Source organism: Rhinoraja longicauda, chromosome 5 (assembly GCF_053455715.1).
Source record: "Rhinoraja longicauda isolate Sanriku21f chromosome 5, sRhiLon1.1, whole genome shotgun sequence".
In the NCBI taxonomy this organism is placed as follows: domain Eukaryota; kingdom Metazoa; phylum Chordata; class Chondrichthyes; order Rajiformes; family Arhynchobatidae; genus Rhinoraja; species Rhinoraja longicauda.
This window is the reverse complement of record NC_135957.1, coordinates 70,010,028-70,030,387: the sequence shown is the minus strand read 5'-3', so window position 1 is coordinate 70,030,387 and position 20,360 is coordinate 70,010,028. Positions and strand designations below refer to the sequence as shown.

The following is a 20,360-nucleotide window of genomic DNA, read 5'->3' as shown; positions in this document are numbered from 1 at the left end:
TACCGATTTAAGTATCAGAAACCAGTTCTTGCGTAATGAGTTAGTACTCCTCTTACCACTGTATATCTGTTTGAGAATGAACTGCAAACTCTCCGTCGTTGCTCATTTCTTGAATTACCGACTCTTTGTTAGTTACTTCCTCAGGGATCGTAGTTGTCACTTCTGTTTCAGTTACGAAATCAGGATTCTGGCTGGTTGCTGAAATTAAGTAAAAACATTTTATCAGCTGCTTAGGAAATGACAAAATATATTACATGAACATTTATACAATGCAGAACTTTGGATATAGCAAGAATATTACTAATATTTAGAGCACAAAAACAAACTTTTGTCCTCCATCATCCATATTGGGAATTGTGTTGCACAGCAGCCTCTTTGCTCTCCATTCATCAACATAACATTCATTTCCATTTACTTTCAATCATCTGTCCCTATTGGTTTCTCTTAAAACATGACTAGCTTGTTTGCTTCAATTGCCTTACGATAGAAAATTCCACATCTAATCTACTCTTGGGGGGAAGGTGGGGGAGGGAAGAATTGATTCTCTTATGATCACTAACTTGTCTTCCTCGTAAATGAAAATATTGTGGCGGTCCCTGGGGATTAGGCCACTCCTTGGGTCACCCCCCTCGGCACTGTGATGAACAGGACCTGGGAATGCCCAGGCTACGGGGTTTCCTTACAGGGGTTTTTGGCACGAGACTTCAGTCTTCAGTCTCTGACTGAAGCGAACGGTAGTGGTTTCGAATCTATTAAACAAACCTTGCGGAATTCACCTGGCTCCTCGCCTTACCCCGCTACAATATTTTCTTTATAACCAACTTATCAAATGCTTTCATAGCCTTAAGCTTTGTCAGACTGGACCACAAGAGACAATGCAATTCATCCCACTTGATCCAAACACAAAAGGCACAAATGGATAAAGTGATGCCAGTTATCATGCCATTTCATAACATGGAGAGCAGCAAAAAATATATTTTTTGCCTACATATATTACATGCATCCCTATCAATAAATGGGAACGGTTGCTTATCCAGACAATTTAACATGTATTTTTAAAGACAATATTCAAATTGAGGGATTATTGACATGTTTCAGCTCCACGGTATAGGCTGCTGGTAAAATTCCAACTGTTTAAAAGACAGGGGACAAAATGAGTCATCAACTAAGCAAACTACAAATTGCTGTGAAGTATTCAATAACACTTTGGAAACAGAAATATCCAGCATAGTAAGCAATTTGGCTTATTTTTATATTATTATTTATTTCCCAATGTATTCCTTTTATTAGCATTGCCTACACTTTTAGCTACTAGTATGTTAATGGCAAACATTGATATGTGGCTTTTTAACTCATCTCCATCTTCTATAAATTTAGTGGGCTGCCACACAGATCATTACAAGATATCACTAACCACATCTACCAATGTAGTCATTCACCTGCATAGTACTCCAAATGAAGTCAAACCAAATGCAATATAAAATTAATATAGCTTAAGAACCTCTCAGCTCTATTCCTCTGGTGCTTGTTGGAACACTATAATAAAACCCAAAGCAGTAAAAATAGTTTTTTGCTGCAGGGAATCTTATTGAAACATATAAGATTATTAAGGGATTGGACACGCTAGAGGCAGGAAACATGTTCCCAATGTTGGGGAGTCCAGAACCAGGGGCCACAGTTTAAGAATAAGGGGTAGGCCATTTAGAACAGAGATAAGGAAAAACTTTTTCACTCGGAGTTGTAAATCTGTGGAATTCTCTGCCTCAAAAGGCAGTGGAGGCCGATTCTCTGGATGCTTTCAAGAGAGTTAGATAGACCTCTTAATGATAGTGGAGTCAGTGGATATGGGGAGAGGGCAGGAACGGGGTACTGATTGTGGATGATCAGCCATGATCACATTGAATGGCGGTGCTGGCTCAAAGGGCCGAATGGGCTACTCCTGCACCTATTGTCTAAATTTAGAGACAGAAATCCTGGAGTGCTGATCTAAAAAAATGCGCAGGGAAATGTTAGAATTTGTCTTTTAATGCATTTTATTTATAAAATATTAGTCATAATGTCTTGACTAAGGATTAATTTTAAGCCAAAGATAAATATTCATACTTGTGTTATATTGTAGTAGAATGGTTAATGAATAAAGTGCCACCATGTAGTATAATGGCTATATTCAATACTGAGTATAGACACCCTCAAATATGTTAAAACAGAAGTTGAAAAGTTGAAGGAATGATGATAAAAGACCATATAAGTTTCCTTTAAAGATAGACATTTATATAAGCAATTAATAAGATCTGTCCAAGTCTCTGTGACCCCAGAAATGTTACACATTCCTATGTGTAATTAAAATGCATGGCACAGAAAGAGTATTAAGCCACTTAAGAGTATCAAGACGAAAATAAGCAAGAGAGTAAAAAGGAAGTAATCTATAAATGTGTTAAGGGATCATGAGAGACTTTAAGGGAGCTTTTGAACTATTTGTAACAGACTAAGTGCTTTTATGACAGGAATTGGAATCCAAGAGAGTGGATGCTGAAGATATAGGAAAGATATTTAGAATACATTTTGATTCTAGAAATGCTGGAAGCACGCTGAAGGGCCCTTGACCTGAAACACTTACTTTTTTTCCCCCTGGATGATATTGCCCTGTTGAGTGATTCCCGCAATTTTTGATTTCTGATTTATTGGATGGTATTGAACTGCAAATGTGATGAAAGATTCAATACTTAAAATAGATAAACAAGATGCAATGACAGAGGGACAATGACCAACAAAAACCCAAAGCAGTAAAAATAGTTTTTTTGCTGTGGTTAGGAGAAAAGAATATCTAATGAGCCAGACATCTGTCTATTCTGGTGATGGCAAATGTATAATTGGTTCAGTTTGTGTTATTCCTTAACAATTTGCATGTTATAAGTGATTACTGAATAAAGTGGTCTGTGGAAATGCCTTGAGCAAAATACAAACTGCCAGAAGATCTCAGCAGGTCAAGCAGCATCTATGGAGTAGAGACTGTTTATGCAGATTTTAGACCAGAAACACTGACCGTCCCTCTGCCTCCTCCAGTGACGTCCTCCAATTTACAGCAACTATAATCTCTTGTCTCCAATGGAAATTTCTTCACCAATAATTTCTACTGCTAATCCATTTGAAAGTGCCATTAAACGGGAACATTTTTGTTTATTTCAACGAGGCACAATAATAGAAGAACAATAATGACTTAAGCATAGTCAAAATAAAGATTAATTGCATAACTCACAACCTGCACAGCAATGCAATATTGGTACTTAGACATTACCTTCATCAGGTGTTGCTTGTATATGATCTTCCCCATTTCCCTTTTCTGCAGACAATTGATTATCCGCCTGTTAAAAAAAAACACTGTAAGAATAAAAACTGTAAATAAAGCAGCACAAACTTTGTGGCAGCTAGAGAATACCTTTTCTGGAGTGTTGGATCCTCTTGTTCTTTTCATAATTTGCTCAAGTCTCTGAAAAATACAAATTCAATCAATACAATAAATCCCTTATACATACGTTTATCACAATGTGTTGATTCCATTTTAAATAAACATCTACAGCAAAGAAAATTACAAATGATAGAATGTTGTTTGAAAATCATAGCAAAGGACTAGTCAGCTAATTACTACAGAGTATTATTTAGAGAGACACAAGAAACTGCAGGCGCTGGAATCTTGAACAAATCACGAAATGGTGGAGGAACTCGGTGAAATTATAAACTATAAAATAAATTAGGCGACTGTGCATTGAGACAAACTGTAAATATTGGAATTAACCACTTGCAAACAGTTCTAATTTTTCCCGTATGTTCTGTTTTAAACTGGTAATTTGAATGTCCAACTCTTTAACACCTTTCACCAGTGAAAATAACTTGTTACTATTTGGTCCTTAAATCTTTTAGATTTTGATACCCGCATTCAATCACTAAAGTGTTTCTATTTCAATGAATAGATCAACCGCCTCTCATCCCCCCAATTCTGTTTGAAGCCTTTTTTTTCCACTATTATGTCTCATTTCTAGAATAACTGCAGTAAATCCTATCCATATCTATTCTGTGACTCAATGACCAGAACTGCTCTCCACATTGAAACTAATGTACAAATTAGCGTTTGCAGATATTCAATGAACTGGCGTAGAAAATCTAGAACACATTTACTTTTGTAGCCTCTTTGACTTGCTTAATAGATTCAATGAGCATGACTGTTAATATGAAGGATTTCTTGCATCTACCAAGGGTAAAGGTTTGAGCAAACTTTAATGATTCAGCAGGCTTTGAGGTAAAAATGAACAAAATAATTCAAATGGAGGCCAAGGAAACAGAACAAAAACGTACAGCACAGGAACAGGCCCATTGGCCCACAATTCTGTGCCAAACACGATGCCAAGATAAAACAGATTTGATCTGCCTGCACATATCCATATCCCATTATTGCCTGCACGCTGTTAGCTAATGGAAAATGACCCGAAAATCAAAGGGCGGTGGTCGACAGCTGTATTAAAACAAAATGACAGTCCCTACCACACAGGGGATGAAAACCAACTTTTTATTAAAAAGGTCAAATTTTACCTTTTTCCTTTCCATGCGTTCTTGTTCTTCCTTTTGAAAATGCTCTTCACGTTCTTTCCTTAACTTCTCGTCCTCCTCTCGAGCGCGATCATCTTCCTCTTTCTACAAACATATTAAATGTATAAAACCAACCCTGAAAATGTCATTTGTACTTAAATAGAGGTTTTAAACTGAAACCTAACAAGGTAGAAATTCAGACTGTTAATCATAAACAATGCAATTGACGAAGCGGAATATCGCTGCCCCTTTGTATTCTCCATTATGTATACCCCATTCAGATAGAGACCTAGATCGTTCAGATCTAGGTGCGTTTTTAATCTCTATTTCCTATTTAATCTTTTCTTAGTGTTTTAATGTTATTATTTATTTTATAATGTATTTAGAAAATTTAATAAAGAAAAAATATGAATTTTGAGGAATGATGCATAAGATGACCTTAACAGAGAAGTGCTGCCATCAATACCTCTTCAAAATGCACAAACAAATTTGAGTGACATGATTTCACACATACAAATCCATACTATCCCTAATCAGTTTGATTATCCCTATCCCTACATCCCATGGGATATTAAGCCCAGTCTGAAGAAGGGTCTCGACCCAAAATGTCACCCATTCCTTCTCTCCAGAGATGCTGCCTGTGTCCCGCTGAGTTACTCCAGCTTTTTGTGCCTATCATCCCTAATCAGTGCTTGCCTTTTGAAATGTATACAGGACCTGTATCTCAGAATCCATTCCTGGATTCTCCCACCACAGTAGGCCCATGGCCGAAGCTTGCAGCCCTTCTTAAATCAAGACACAACATTAGCCACTCTCCAGTCTTCCGGTAACTCACCCATAGCTAAAGAATATTCAATAATCTCTGCCAGGGTCCCAGCATTTCTTTCCCTTACTCCCCATAATATCTTAAGATATATTTAATCAGGCTCCAGGGATTTATCCACCTTTATGCTCAAGACCGCCAACACACCTCTTTCAATAATGCCGATACATTTTATGACACCATTGTTCACTTCCTTGAATTCTCTACTTTCCATGATCTTCTTCATGGTAAACACATTCAAGTTTTCATTAAACATCTCATCAATCTTCCTTGGCTAGACGACTACAACAATCATGATGGGTATCTAGTCTAATTAGTTTTCCTTTTGCTCTTAATATCCTATCAAGACCCCCTTAGGATTTTCCTTTTGCCTTAATCTGCTAAAGACATCATGTTCCCATTTTGCCCTCCTGATTTTCTTAAGTGTACTCCTGCTTCCCAAATATTCAAGAGGTGTACTTAATCCCAGTGACCCTATACCTGCAATATGCTTCCTTTTTGATCACTACCTCACATCAACATTAGGGAAGTTACAAAAATATTTACTATTACTATAAATGCATCTGCACATAAAAATTGCATAATCATTGTTGCCATGATCAAATAATAATATTCCCCATATCACGATTAAATAAATAGTTAAGGACCAATCCATTACAATCTATATACCATTACAATCTCATTATTCCTACACATATCAGTGATCTCCCTGCATATTTGCTTCTCTAAGTCCTGCTGACGATTAGGAGAGCCGACAATCCACAAAGAAAGAGGAAGCAACCTCCTTAAGTCTCATTGCCCTTCTCTTTATTTCCTGGAACCCATAATTTATTCTCATCTGAAACATGCCCACCTTTTGCATCTTTTTGCAGCTAACCAAAATGGGTAATTTACTGCAGCTATTTTGATCTACAAGCTTAGACAATAGGTGCAGGAGTAGGCCATTCAGCCCTTCGAGCCAGCACCGCCATTCAATGCGATCATGGCTGATCACTCTCAATCAGTACCCCGTTCCTGCCTTCTCCCCATACCCCCTCACTCCGCTATCCTTAAGAGCTCTATCCAGCTCTCTCTTGAAAGCATCCAACGAACTGGCCTCCACTGCCTTCTGAGGCAGAGAATTCCACACCTTCACCACCCTCTGACTGAAAAAGTTCTTCCTCATCTCCGTTCTAAATGGCCTACCCCTTATTCTCAAACTGTGGCCCCTTGTTCTGGACTCCCCCAACATTGGGAACATGTTATCTGCCTCTAATGTGTCCAATCCCCTAATTATCTTATATGTTTCAATAAGATCCCCCCTCATCCTTCTAAATTCCAGTGTATACAAGCCCAATCGCTCCAGCCTTTCAACATAGGACAGTCCCGCCATTCCGGGAATTAACCTAGTGAACCTACGCTGCACGCCCTCCATAGCAAGAATATCCTTCCTCAAATTTGGAGACCAAAACTGCACACAGTACTCCAGGTGCGGTCTCACCAGGGCCCGGTACAACTGTAGAAGGACCTCTTTGCTCCTATACTCAACTCCTCTTGTTACGAAGGCCAACATTCCATTGGCTTTCTTCACTGCCTGCTGAACCTGCATGCTTCCTTTCATTGACTGATGCACTAGGACACCCAGATCTCGTTGAACTCCCCCTCCTCCTAACTTGACACCATTCAGATAATAATCTGCCTTTCTAGTCTTACTTCCAAAGTGAATAACCTCACACTTATCTACATTAAACTGCATCTGCCATGTATCCGCCCACTCACACAACCTGTCCAAGTCACCCTGCAGCCTTATTGCATCTTCCTCACAATTCACACTACCCCCCAACTTAGTATCAACTGCAAATTTGCTAATGGTACTTTTAATCCCTTCGTCTAAGTCATTAATGTATATCGTAAATAGCTGGGGTCCCAGCACCGAACCTTGCTGTACCCCACTGGTCACTGCCTGCCATTCCGAAAGGGACCCATTTATCCCCACTCTTTGCTTTCTGTCTGTCAACCAATTTTCTATCCATGTCAGTACCCTACCCCCAATACCATGTGCCCTAATTTTGCCCACTAATCTACTATGTGGGACCTTGTCGAAGGCTTTCTGAAAGTCGAGGTACACCACATCCACTGACTCTCCCTTGTCAATTTTCCTAGTTACATCCTCAAAAAATTCCAGTAGATTTGTCAAGCATGATTTCCCCTTCGTAAATCCATGCTGACTCGGAATGATCCCGTTACTGCTATCCAAATGCTCAGCAATTTCGTCTTTTATAATTGACTCCAGCATCTTCCCCACCACTGATGTCAGACTAACTGGTCTATAATTACCCGTTTTCTCTCTCCCTCCTTTCTTAAAAAGTGGGATAACATTTGCTATTCTCCAATCCACAGGAACTGATCCTGAATCTATAGAACATTGAAAAATGATCTCCAATGCTTCCACTATTTCTAGAGCCACCTCCTTAAGTACTCTGGGATGCAGACCATCAGGCCCTGGGGATTTATCAGCCTTCAGTCCCATCAGTCTACCCAAAACCATTTCCTGCCTAATGTGGATTTCCTTCAGTTCCTCCATCACCTTAGGTTCTCCGGCCCCTAGAACATTTGGGAGATTGTGTGTATCTTCCTCAGTGAAGACAGATCCAAAGTAACGGTTTAACTCGTCTGCCATTTCTTTGTTCCCCATAATAAATTCCCCTGCTTCTGTCTTCAAGGGACCCACATTTGCCTTGACTATTTTTTTCCTCTTCACGTACCTAAAAAAACTTTTGCTATCCTCCTTTATATTATTGGCTAGTTTACCCTCGTACCTCATCTTTTCTCCCCGTATTGCCTTTTTAGTTAACTTTTGTTGCTCTTTAAAAGAGTCCCAATCCTCTGTCTTCCCACTCTTCTTTGCTATGTTATACTTCCTCTCCTTAATTTTTATGCTGTCCCTGACTTCCCTTGTCAGCCACAGGTGTCTCTTACTCCCCTTAGAGTCTTTCCACCTCTTTGGAATAAATTGATCCTGCAACCTCTGCATTATTCCCAGGAATACCTGCCATTGCTGTTCTACCGTCTTCCCTGCTAGGGCCTCCTTCCAATCAATTTTGGCCAGCTCCTGCCTCATGCCTCTGTAATCCCCTTTGCTATACTGTAATACCGACACTTCCGATTTTCCCTTCTGCCTTTCCATTTGCAGAGTAAAACTTATCATGTTGTGATCACTGCCTCCTAATGGCTCTTTTACCTCTAGTCCCCTTATCAGATCAGGATCATTACACAACACTAAATCCAGAATTGCCTTCTCCCTGGTAGGCTCCAGTACAAGCTGTTCTAAGAATCCATCTCGAAGGCACTCTACAAACTCTCTTTCCTGGGGTCCATTTCCAACCTGATTTTCCCAGTCTACCTGCATGTTGAAATCTCCCATAACCACCGTAGCATTACATTTTTGACACGCCAATTTTATCTCCTGATTCAACTTGCACCCTATGTCGAGGCTACTGTTTGGGGGCCTATAGATAACTCCCATTAGGGTCTTTTTACCCTTACAATTTCTCATTTCTATCCATACTGATTCAACATCTCCTGATTCTATGTCACCCCTTGCAAGGGAATGAATATCATTCCTTACCATCAGAGCAACCCCACCCCCTCTGCCCACCTGTCTGTCTTTTCTATACGTTGTGTACCCCTGAATATTCAGTTCCCAGCCCTGGTCCTCTTGTAGCCATGTCTCAGTGATCCCTACAACATCATACTTGCCCATGACTAACTGAGCCTCAAGCTCATCCACTTAGAAACCCAAGCACGTGGAGAAAAACTATAGAGAAATGGAAAGAATATGCAGATTCAGAGGTCGTGACTGTACCTACCTCCTTGGAGCCGCGAGGCAGCAACACTAATGCTGCAGCACTTTGTACTAAGATGATGTCAGTAACTTCAGTATGATGCAGTACCAGGCAAGAATGACAATGACCAATTTACTATCTTTGCCTATTATCCAAAGGAAGAGTTACTGTATGTTCTTCTATCCCTTGACTCATTCCTTTCTTTTTATATAATACTCAAGACGTGTAAAATGATTCAGACATATTACTTAAACAGCTCTCCCTACACAATACAGAACCACAATTAAAAAAAATATGCAAGAATTTTGCAAAGGCACATTATAATTATTCACAATATTGCACAACAATGTACAATCCTACTGTGAGGCAAGCATAGCATCAGATGACAATGGTTGCCAGTAGCAACCCAGGTGATTTTTGTCCATGATAAGTTTTGACTGCCAGGCTGCACCAAGCATCAGCTGCAAATTATCCACAACACATCAAAGCAAAACCAGACAAGTTACAAGTTGAGGAGGATAACTTACATCTGTTAGGGGAATATAAATACTAAAAGGCTGGATTGGTCCATAACTATTTATTTAATCGTGATATGGGGAATATTATTATTTGATCATGCAACAATCCTCAATGCTTAAGCAACTTTTATGTGCAGATGCATTTTTACAATTTCCCTCAGGCCAACTGGGGGCATTAACATTGAGGTGATTAGAAATTGTATTGTGATGCAAGATCATTTTGCTTCCCGAGTGCATAATTGAGATTAGTGCCTACAGTGGCATTGAAAGCATACAAATCTTACGTACAGAATCCGTAAAATGAACTCACTTGCTTCTGCAATTGCTCTTTTTCATCTCTGTCTCTTTGAGCCTTTTCTTCCAGAAGTCGACGCTCCTCTTCAAGTTTTTGCTGTAGTTCTTGAAGTCTCTTTTCTTCTTCAAGTTTCAGAGCTTGTTCCTCACGACTAGCTTTCTCTTGATCTTTACGTCGCTGCATTTCTTCCTTCATTTGACTTTAACAGCAACACATAAACATTGGCTCAGACATATGCAGAATGAGCATCAAAGTGAAAATCATTTTCAAAGGAAATTGCAGAAGATATCTAAAGCAGAATGCCTTCATTCTAGCAAAGAATCCCACAAACAGCATTTATCTTTCAAAAAAGATGACAAATATTGCTCATTTAAATGACTATGAATGCTCCAAATCAAAGCCAAATGGTGGACATTGATACGCTCTATACAGAAATAAAACAAATTCCACCCAATTCAAAAACGTCATCACACATCTGAAGAGTAGTGAAGAATAAGGGTCCCGACCCGAAATGCTGTCCTTCCATTTCCCTCCACGGATGCTGCCTGGCAGACTAATGTCCTCCAGCAGATTGTTTATTGCTCAAAATTCCAGCATCTGCAGTTTAGGTTTACTATGGTCACTGTGACATTACACCTTATCCATGCCCCCTATGATTTTATAAACATCTAAGGCCAGCCCTCAGCTTCTGCCTATACCTCGAACCCTCCTGATCCAGTAGAATACTCAAATCTTTTTTGTACCATTTTCCAGTTTAGTGAAATCCTTCCTATAGCAAACAACCAGAATTGTGCTTTGGTCCAAATTGCCTTACTAACACTGACTGATGAAAAGCAAGTGTGTCAAATGTCTTCTTCACCACCATCTACCAATCTTTCTGCACTCCCAAGTTATTCTGAGCTATAAAATTTCTCAAGGCCTAACCATTTATGGTGCAAGTGCTGCCCAAGTTTGCTTTACTAAAATACAACATCTTGCATTAATCAGAATTAAACTCGACCTACAATTCTTCAGCCTATAGGCCCAGTTGATCAGGACCCCTTTGTAATTATAGAAAACCTTTGTTGCTGTTCACTATACCATCAAATTTAGCATCATCCATAAAATTACTAAGCATGTCACCTACATTCGCTTCCAATCTTTAATTTAAATAACAAACAATAACCGATCCAGCACAAACATCTGTATGACATCATTTGTTACAGGTCTCCTGTTTGGAACAACAACCCTCTCCCACCTCCTTCTTTCTTACCTTCAAGATAAATTTGTAATTTTGCTAGCTTGCCCTGGATCCCATTTGATCTAATCCTAGCCTATTATTTGGTACCTTATCAAAGGCCTTGCTAAAATCCACATAGACAACTTCTAATACATTGCCCTCAATCTTCTTGGACACTTCAACAAAAGACAATTGAGCTGGTGAGATGTGATTTTTCCCCACATAAAGCTTGCCGACTGTCCCAAATGCATGTAGATCCATTCTCTCAAAATCTCCTCCAATAACTTAGCCACCCCTTATATTAGGCTCAATGGTCTATAGTTCCCAGGCTTTTCTTTGCAGCATTTCTAAAACAGAGACACAACTTTAGCCACCCTCATTCATCCGGCACTTGAACCATAGCTATCGATGATACAAATATCTCTGCTAAATGCGCTACTATTTTTTCCCTAGCTTCCCATAATATCCGATGATGTATTTAATCATGTCCCAGGGATTTATCCACTTTAATGCCTTTTAAGACCTCCAGCACTTCCTCTTCTCTCAAGACATCAATCTCTATTACCTTTTCTATGTTCCCTAGCGCACATGTTTTTCTCCACACTATATAGATGAGAAATATTAACCACGGGTTATTTCTATTAATGAACTCCTTAAGTTCTAAAAAAAACATTTTTCTTAGCAGTTGTAAATATCGCAATAGTCTTAATGGTAGTTTCAAAACCAATACCAATTCATGAATACAGTGCAGTTAGATTAGGTCTACACCCAATTAACATGCTAATTTAGTCCTAAAAATCTGTAGTTTAGACAATGCTATTTAGGCAAGAGGCAAAAAGCTTGGACAAAGTTAGGTCTTAAGGCGTGCCGCAATGAAGGAGTTTGAGAGCTTTAAGGGAGAGAATTCCAGAAATTAAACAGCTTAAGGTATGACAACCATCGGCAAAGTACTAAAATACTAGAGGAGCTCAGAACTTTGTAGAACTGTAAAGTCTGCAGAAATAGGGAGGTTTGTGGCGAGGCATGGATGTGAAAACAAGGGTAAGAATTTTGCTGAACTGAAAAACCAATACTGGTCCTTGAGCACAGAATGACAGATGAAACTAGTCAATGCTAGTTAGGCAAACACCAAGCTCCCAATTATGATCCAAAAGGCTGGATTTCTCAAAAATCCAAACCCACTTCCTTGACAAAACTTATATTAGAATTGTTTTCATGCAGAATAATGCAATTCCCCTGACCACGCAAATAATGGTGTACCTCTCTCTCTCATCTTGTTCTCTTTTCTCTTCTTCCTCCCTGTCCCTCTGTTCCCGTGCTATTCGCCGATTCTCAGTCAGAAGCCTTGTGGCCTCTGCTGCATCAGTGGTACCTGCTGAAACCTTACCGGGAGTTGCTCGAACTGTGTTACTGGGAGTAGCACGAATGCTTTCTAGACAAATAGAAGAAAAATAACATTTAAAAATAAATTCATTCTCTTAAATAAATATTTTTTTAATAATCATTCATCCACAGATGGAATCAGTGCTTTTCCAGTTTACAAAAAAAAATATGGAGAAGAGTAGCCCAATTGACCACTCATGCCTCCTCTGCTATGCAATAGGACATGCAAATGATCTTTGCCTCAATACTACTTTCCCATGCTGGGAAGGGATGAGAAACAAAGTCGTTGCAGAGAGAATGGTCCACATGGAAAGCAGAAAAGGGGTGGGATGGGAAGATGTGACTGGTGGTGGGATCCCATTCTCACACCAACCTCTCTGTCATTAGCCTTAGATTGTCACCTTCCGGCATTACATCTACCCATCTACCAATCATCTTCCCCCACCCCCCACCTATATCTGTTGCCCAGCTTTGTCCAACCCCCACCCATTTTCCAGCTTTCTCTCCACTTCTCCATCAATCTGAAATATCCCGACACAAAACATCATCTGTCATTCCCTCCACAGACGTTATTATAGGGACTGATACACTGAGTTCCTCCAAGTACTTTATGTTTTGTTCAAGATTTTAACATTTGTAAACATAGCACAAAAAGTAAGGAAATTTGTGTTTGGTAGATTATTTCTTTGTTGTAACAATGCTTCTTGGCAATAAATCTTATCATCATATCATATCATATCATATATATACAGCCGGAAACAGGCCTTTTCGGCCCACCAAGTCCGTGCCGCCCAGCGATCCCCGCACATTAACACTATCCTACACCCACTAGGGACAATTTTTACATTTACCCAGCCAATTAAACTACATACCTGTACGTCTTTGGAGTGTGGGAGGAAACCGAAGATCTCGGAGAAAACCCACGCAGGTCACGGGGAGAACGTACAAACTCCGTACAGACGGCGCCCGTAGTCAGGATCGAACCTGAGTCTCCGGCGCTGCATTCGCTGTAAAGCAGCAACTCTACCGCTGCACTACCGTGCCGCCCTTATACCGTTGAAAAGCCTGTTTATTTCCCTTTTAAATGGTGCCACATTTGTAAGGAACATCCATTTGTGGGATGAGCAGCAGAGCTGAATATGTGGGTTGCGCCCATGAAAAATCTGTCAAATCTCTGCCAATGCCAAACAGCTTATTCTGCCATTGACTCTTGTTCGGTGTTGTTTGGTGGATTGGATGATTGAAGTCTGAAGAAACAAGACATATTGGCAATTTAACAATTTATTCATTTAATAAACAGGAGCCTCAGTAGCGTGTGGAAGAACCATACACAGCCACAACAGCCTGGCACCTCCTCCTCATGCTGGTCACCAGCCTGGTCACACACTGTTGTGGGATGGCATCCCATTCTTCAACCAGCATTTGTCGCAAGTCAGCCAACGTGGTTGTGTTGGTCACTCTGGCACGAACTGCATGCCCAAGCTGATCCCACAAGTGTTCAATGGGGTTGAGGTCAGGACTGCTGGCAGGCCATTCCATCCTCTCCACTCCCAAATTCTGGAGGTAGTCTCTGAGAAACCCTGCTCTGTGGGGGCGAGCATTGTCATCTTGGAGGATAGAGTTCGGTCCCAGACTGTGGAGATATGGGATTGCCACTAGTTGCAGAATCTCATCTCGATATCTCTCTGCATTGAGATTGCCTCCAATGATGACAAGACTCGTTTTTCCAGTGAGGGAGATGCCGCCCCACACCATCACACTGCCTCCACCAAAAGATGTTACTCTATCGGTGCAGCAATCAGCATAGCGTTCTCCGCATCTTCTCCACACTTTGACCCTATGATCCAACTGCCGTAGGCAGAATCTGGACTCATCGCTGAACATAACGTTCCTCCACATGTTCAGGTTCCAGTGCACGTGTTGCCGACACCAGCGCAAACGGGCCTGACGGTGAAGGGCAGTCACGGCAGGCCTCCTGGCAGCCCTATGAGACCAGAGATCGGCTGCGTGCAGTCTGTTCTGAATTGTCTGGGCAGAGAGCCGTCGGCCATATCGTCCTGCAAACCTTGACTGCAAATCTGTAGAAGACAGCCTACGGTTCCTAAGTGCTGACAGGGTGAGGAAACGGTCTTCTTCGGGTGTCGTCTTCTTGGGACGCCCACTTCGCGGCCTGTCTCTGACATCCCCCGTTATATGGAACTTGGCCTTCACTTTGGAGATGGTACTAGGGCTCACTCCAAATAATGCCGCAACTTGGTTTTGCGGAACACCAGCTTGAAGTTGCCCTATCGCATGGGCCCTATCCAGATCAGTCAAACGTGGCATGCCGATTCTTGGAGCAGACACCTACTGACAACTGTAGCAGGGGCCATGCTCACAGATGCTGCCAATCAGGCACCTGATTGTCAGCACCTGGGGGTACCAGAAGCTCAAAACAAGAGTCAATAGCAACAGCAGAATAAGCTGTTTGGCATTGGCAGAGAAGATTTGGCAAATTTTTCATGCGCGCAACCCATATACTCAGCTCTGCTGCTCATCCCACAAATGCATGTTCCTTACAAATGTGGCACCATTTAAAAGGGAAATAAACAGGCTTTCCAACGGTATAAGATTTATTGCCAAGAAGCATTGTTACAACAAAGAAATAATCTACCAAACACAAATTTCCTTACTTTTTGTGCTATGTTTAGTTTCTTGTGTCTCCATGTAAACATGATGGTCTGCCAGCATAGCTCTTGGTGCAAAAAAACTCCCTCAATATTGGAGATGTTAATATGGGAGAGGATCATCACTGTTCCTCTTTCAAGAAAATGTGTAGGATTTTGCAGACAGCAGTAATGGTATTTTCACAGTGAAGTGCCTAATGCAGTAATCCTGAAGCATACAGATGAAAGGATCTCTGCTGTTAATTGGTCCACATGTTTTGTGCCAGGTCTGAGTTATTGGATCTTCCAACACCCTTTTAGCAATTGCCCAAAGACTGTGCTGGTACATAGAAGATGGTGATGCATTTCATAGTGCGTCTGTCATTATAAAGAGGTGACTTTCAAGGTATAGGAATTTTACAAGCTCCAGGTTCTTATCCTGAACATTGAACAGATTGGTAGAAGGCTTTCACTCAGAGATGTGCTTTTTACAAGTTTCAATCAACAAGTCGGCAATGGCATGGAGCTCAGTGTCCAAGCATATGCAAAAACTGGCCTCGCTTACACACTGCAATGCGACAATGAGAATTGAGCAATCTTTGTTCAGGATTGCAGTTGTGCGAGGTTACATGGATTCCATGAAATCTTAAGATTATTTCACTACCACAAGCCATTTGTTGGAGGCGAGATATAATATTGCAGTAAAAAAATCTGTTGCTAAGTTTCATGTCTTGCATTTGGTCATGAGGCAAATGTAAAATGGAGATGAATTTCTGGAGTGAAATAATTTGAGGATTTTCCAGTTCCTTCTGATCTATGAAATCAAAGACTTTAGAGCGTCTATCAGGAAACTAATAGCATCTGAGACATTCAATCTCAACTTTTCCTGGAAAGATTGTAGATTTGCATTAACACTTGTACAAATCCAACAGTGAATAAACATAGAACTGTTCTAGACATTACAAAGTGGACCTCATTAGTATCCTCTGCATTGGGGATGTAGTAGGAATACTCTGCAAGTCCTAGCACAAAGCCAAGCTCACTTATTCCCAGCCTCAGTTTTCATAAAAGAAAATTATTAACTGTTTTCTCGATATAATGGCAATGTTTCAGTTATCAGTTCAGTATAGTTTATTGTCACATGTACCGAGGTACAGTGAAAAGCTTTTGTCGCCTGCTAACCAGTCAGCAGAAAGACAATACACGATTACAATTAATGCATTTATTGTTGATACATTGCACGTTTAGTGCAAGGTAAAATCAGCAGTCTGATCAAGGATAGTCCAAGGGTCGGCAAAGAGGTAGATAGTAGTTCAGCACTGCTCTCTGGTTGCAGTAGGATGATTCACTTGCCTGATTACAGCTGTGAAAAAAACTGTCCCTGAATTTGGCGGTGTGCGTTTTCACACCTCTATACCTTTTGCCTAATGGGAGAGGGGTGAAGAGGAGTGGCCAGGGTGCGACTTGTCCTTGATTACGCTGCTGGCCTTGCCGAGGCAGCATGAGGTATAAATTGAATCAATAGCGGGGACGTTGATTTGTGTGATGGCCTGGGGTGCGTCCATAATTTGCTGCAATTTCTTGCGGTCCTGGATGGAGCTGTTCCCAAACCAGGCTGTGATGCACCCTAATAAAATGCTTTCTATGGTGCATCTGCAGAAGTTGGTGAGAGTTGTAGGGGACATTCCAAACTTCCTGAGCCTTCTAAGGAAGTAGAGGCGTTGGTGTGCCTTCTTGGTCGTTTCTTCAATATGGGTGGTCCAGGAGAAATTGTTGGTGACATTGACTCCTAGGAATTTGAAGTTTTCGACCATTTCTACTTCGGCACCATCAATACAAACTGGGGTATGTGCACTGCTTTGCTTCCTGAAGTCAATCACTATCTCTTTTGTCTTGCTGACATTGAGAAAAGGTTGTCCCTACACCAGGACACGAGGTTCTCAATCTCCTTCCTGTACTCCGTCACATCATTATTTGATATGCGGCCCACAATGGTGGTGTCGTCTGTGTATTTGAAAATTGAATTAGATTTGTACATGGTTGTGCAGTCGTGGGTGTACAAGGAGTAAAGAAGGGGGCTGAGAACGTAGCCTTGCCACGGAGCACCAGGGTTGACGATAATTGTAGAGGATGATTTATACTCTATCCTCACTGATTGGGGTATGTTGGTCAGGAAGTCGAGGATCCAGTTGCAGAGATGAGTGCTGACCCCAAGTCATGTGAGTTTGGTGATAAGCTTGGATAGTATAAAGCTATTAAAGGCAGAGCTGTAGTCTATGAAAAGGAGTCTGACGTTGTTGATGTATTCTGATTTAGTTATTCTAAATAACCAAGAAAAGGATAATGTAAAAATTAAGGTATGTTGGACAACCAGAGTGCAAAATAGTTAGAGGGTGGGATTGTACAGGATGATTTAAGAACCCAATGGTTGTTGAGAGAAAGCTGCTCTTGAACTTAGGTAAAGATTCTCATGCCTCTGTACAATCTTCCTGATGGTAGCAGCGAGAAGAAAGGATTGCCAGGGTGGTGTGGATCTTTGATGATTTTTCTGTAAATCCCCTTTGATGGTGGGGAAACCAGTAACTGTGATGTACCCGACAATGTCCACCATTTTCTGCAATTTCCTTTGTTCTTGAACTTTCGAATTCCGAATGCCACTTGAAGATCGATTGAATAATCGATAACATGCCGGATTTCCTCATACTTCAGGACCAGACACTTTCTGATGATTCGCCCTTCGGAAGGATTTTCCGACATCAATATTTTCTGGATCGCCGCGGGGTTGTGAAGATACATTGCTGGTACCCCTTTTGATGTAAGCATAGAAAGCATCGAGCCTGTCCAGGAGTGATGTGTCACTTGATCTGCTTGGCTTCACCTTACAGGAATCTATGGCATGCAGGCCTTGCAACACATGCCCAACGTACACCTGAGCCTCCAGTTTAGTCCGCGAGTGTGTCTTTGCATTCATCGACGATGGGGAGATCTGAAACCTGACAATGTCCACCAGTGATGGACCTGACAATGTCCACCAATGACAGGTCAATTTACAATGTTTAGAACATTTATGGAGAGGAATGGATTAGACGGATATGGATCAAACTACACCTTGGTTAGTATGGACGAGTTGGCCCAAGGAGCTAGTTTCCATGCTGTATAACTCTATGAATCTGATGTAGGATGTGAAGGTTTACCTTTGTCTTGAGGTTTTGAACTCGCTTCTTCTTGCTCCTTTTTTTCACACGCAGATGCTTTGGTTGGACGAACATTTCCAGGTGAAGGTGGTCTCTGAATTGATGAATTATTTACTGAACCAGGTGGTGCAATAAGCAATTTTGGATTTGCTGCAGGTGGTGTTTTTGACGATAATCTATTATAAAGAAAAATGTATATATGAAACAAGGAAAAGTTGGTTGCTTAGTTTAAAACCCAAGAAAAATGCCAACCATAATTATTTTCAATTGTACTTTATTTGTCACATATACTGAGGTCGAGTGAAATTCATTTTTGTATACAGTTCAGTACAAGAATCACAAAATGCTGGAGTAATTCAGCGGGTCAGGCAGCATCACTGGAGAGAAGGAATGGGTGACGTTTCGGGTCGAGACTCTTCTTCAAACTGAAGGATCAGTCTGAAGAAGGGTCTCGACCCAAAACATCACCCATTCCTTCTCTCTAGAGATGCTGCCTGACCCGCTGAGTTACTCCAGCATTTTGTGATACCTTCGATTTGTACTAGCATTTGTACTAGCATCTGCAGATATTTTCCTACAGTACAAGAATCACTATACATAAGCACTTAGATACATCTTAGATAAACTTTTTAAAAAAAATTTAAAAACACACATTTTGCTCCAAATTATAGGTTTAATATATTTTGGAATTATTTAATAAATTTTGACATTTTGAAACCTAGCTCAATAAAGTTGCTGCAGTTAGTATAATAAACTTGCACTTTCCTTACCGGACTGCAGATGGCATTGGTGACTTGTTTTTCCCAGTCATGGGAGAAAATGACCTCCTTCCCGTTGAATTTGTAGTAAGAGCTACAACTGCATTCTTTTCCCTTTCATTTTCTCTCTCTTTTTCTCTTTTATCCATCTAAGACAATTAAATATAATTTCAAGAAAAAGTATTACCACCATTTATAACATTACAGTTGAAAAAATATGGGTACAACAGATGAAACAAACATTTGAATCTAAACACTAGCTAAAAAATTACATCGGTACAGACTACCTTCAAATCTGCCGACCAGTCATTATTGCAGAACATCGTGACGTTTTGTCGAAGCAACATTAAATCATAAAATTTTAAATTCCTTGTTTTTAGGTATTACAGAAATTACAGGCTAAATCAATGCACGAGTGAACATCTGGGTGCACAAGGTTCCAGGTTTGTAGGCTAATTTGCTTTTGAAAAATTGTAAATTATCTCTAGTGGGTCTCTAGGATAGCGTCAGTGTGCGGTGTGCTCGCTGGTCGGCATAGACTTGGTGGGCTGAAGGGCCTGTTTCCACATTGTATCTCTAAAGACACCTGGAGTGTTGTCTAGAATACAGTACCATGGGACAAAAGAATACAGTACAAGACTCCACATTAGCAACAACAGCAAAGGGTAGAAATAAAAGTCTGAATTCCACAGGCACGAAGAGCAACAGACATTTCTTTAACCATCAACACAGTTATGGTTCCATCCTGGTGCCAGGATTAGGTACAGGACAGAATGTTCTCTTGTGGTTTGGACAAGGGGAGAGGTGTTGACAAGACAGACAGACTTCTCAAGAATTAGCAAGGAAGATATAATTTTTTTAATTTAATTCTATCTGCCTGCGAGAGCATAAATAGCAACATACGGCAGATTAGTGCACGACTGCAGGAAACTAGACGTGCAAAAGCTGATATTTAAGGATGTCAATTAACCAACAAACCTGCACGTCAATAGACAATAGGTGCAGGCCATTCGGCCCTTCGAGCCAGCACTGCCATTCAACGTGATCATGGCTGATCATTCTCAATCAGTACCCCGTACCTGCCTCCTCCCCATACCCTCTGACTCCGCTATTCTTAAGA

General features: G+C 40.7%; 1 protein-coding gene across 6 annotated transcripts in view; it reads right to left on the bottom strand.

The window, feature by feature from the left end:
* The window catches only part of LOC144593733 (ensconsin-like), a 95,808-nt gene that overhangs the window by 7,950 nt on the left and 67,498 nt on the right, over positions 1 to 20,360 (bottom strand). For all 6 annotated transcript variants that reach the window (XM_078399732.1, XM_078399730.1, XM_078399729.1 and 3 more), the window contains 8 exons: positions 19,253 to 19,389; positions 18,483 to 18,658; positions 12,521 to 12,692; positions 10,057 to 10,240; positions 4,585 to 4,686; positions 3,437 to 3,487; positions 3,296 to 3,362; positions 57 to 198 (listed from right to left, as the gene is read on the bottom strand). In XM_078399732.1, the coding sequence (XP_078255858.1) occupies positions 57 to 198; positions 3,296 to 3,362; positions 3,437 to 3,487; positions 4,585 to 4,686; positions 10,057 to 10,240; positions 12,521 to 12,692; positions 18,483 to 18,658; positions 19,253 to 19,389 (1,031 nt within the window). The remainder of the gene's footprint in view (positions 1 to 56; positions 199 to 3,295; positions 3,363 to 3,436; positions 3,488 to 4,584; positions 4,687 to 10,056; positions 10,241 to 12,520; positions 12,693 to 18,482; positions 18,659 to 19,252; positions 19,390 to 20,360) is intronic.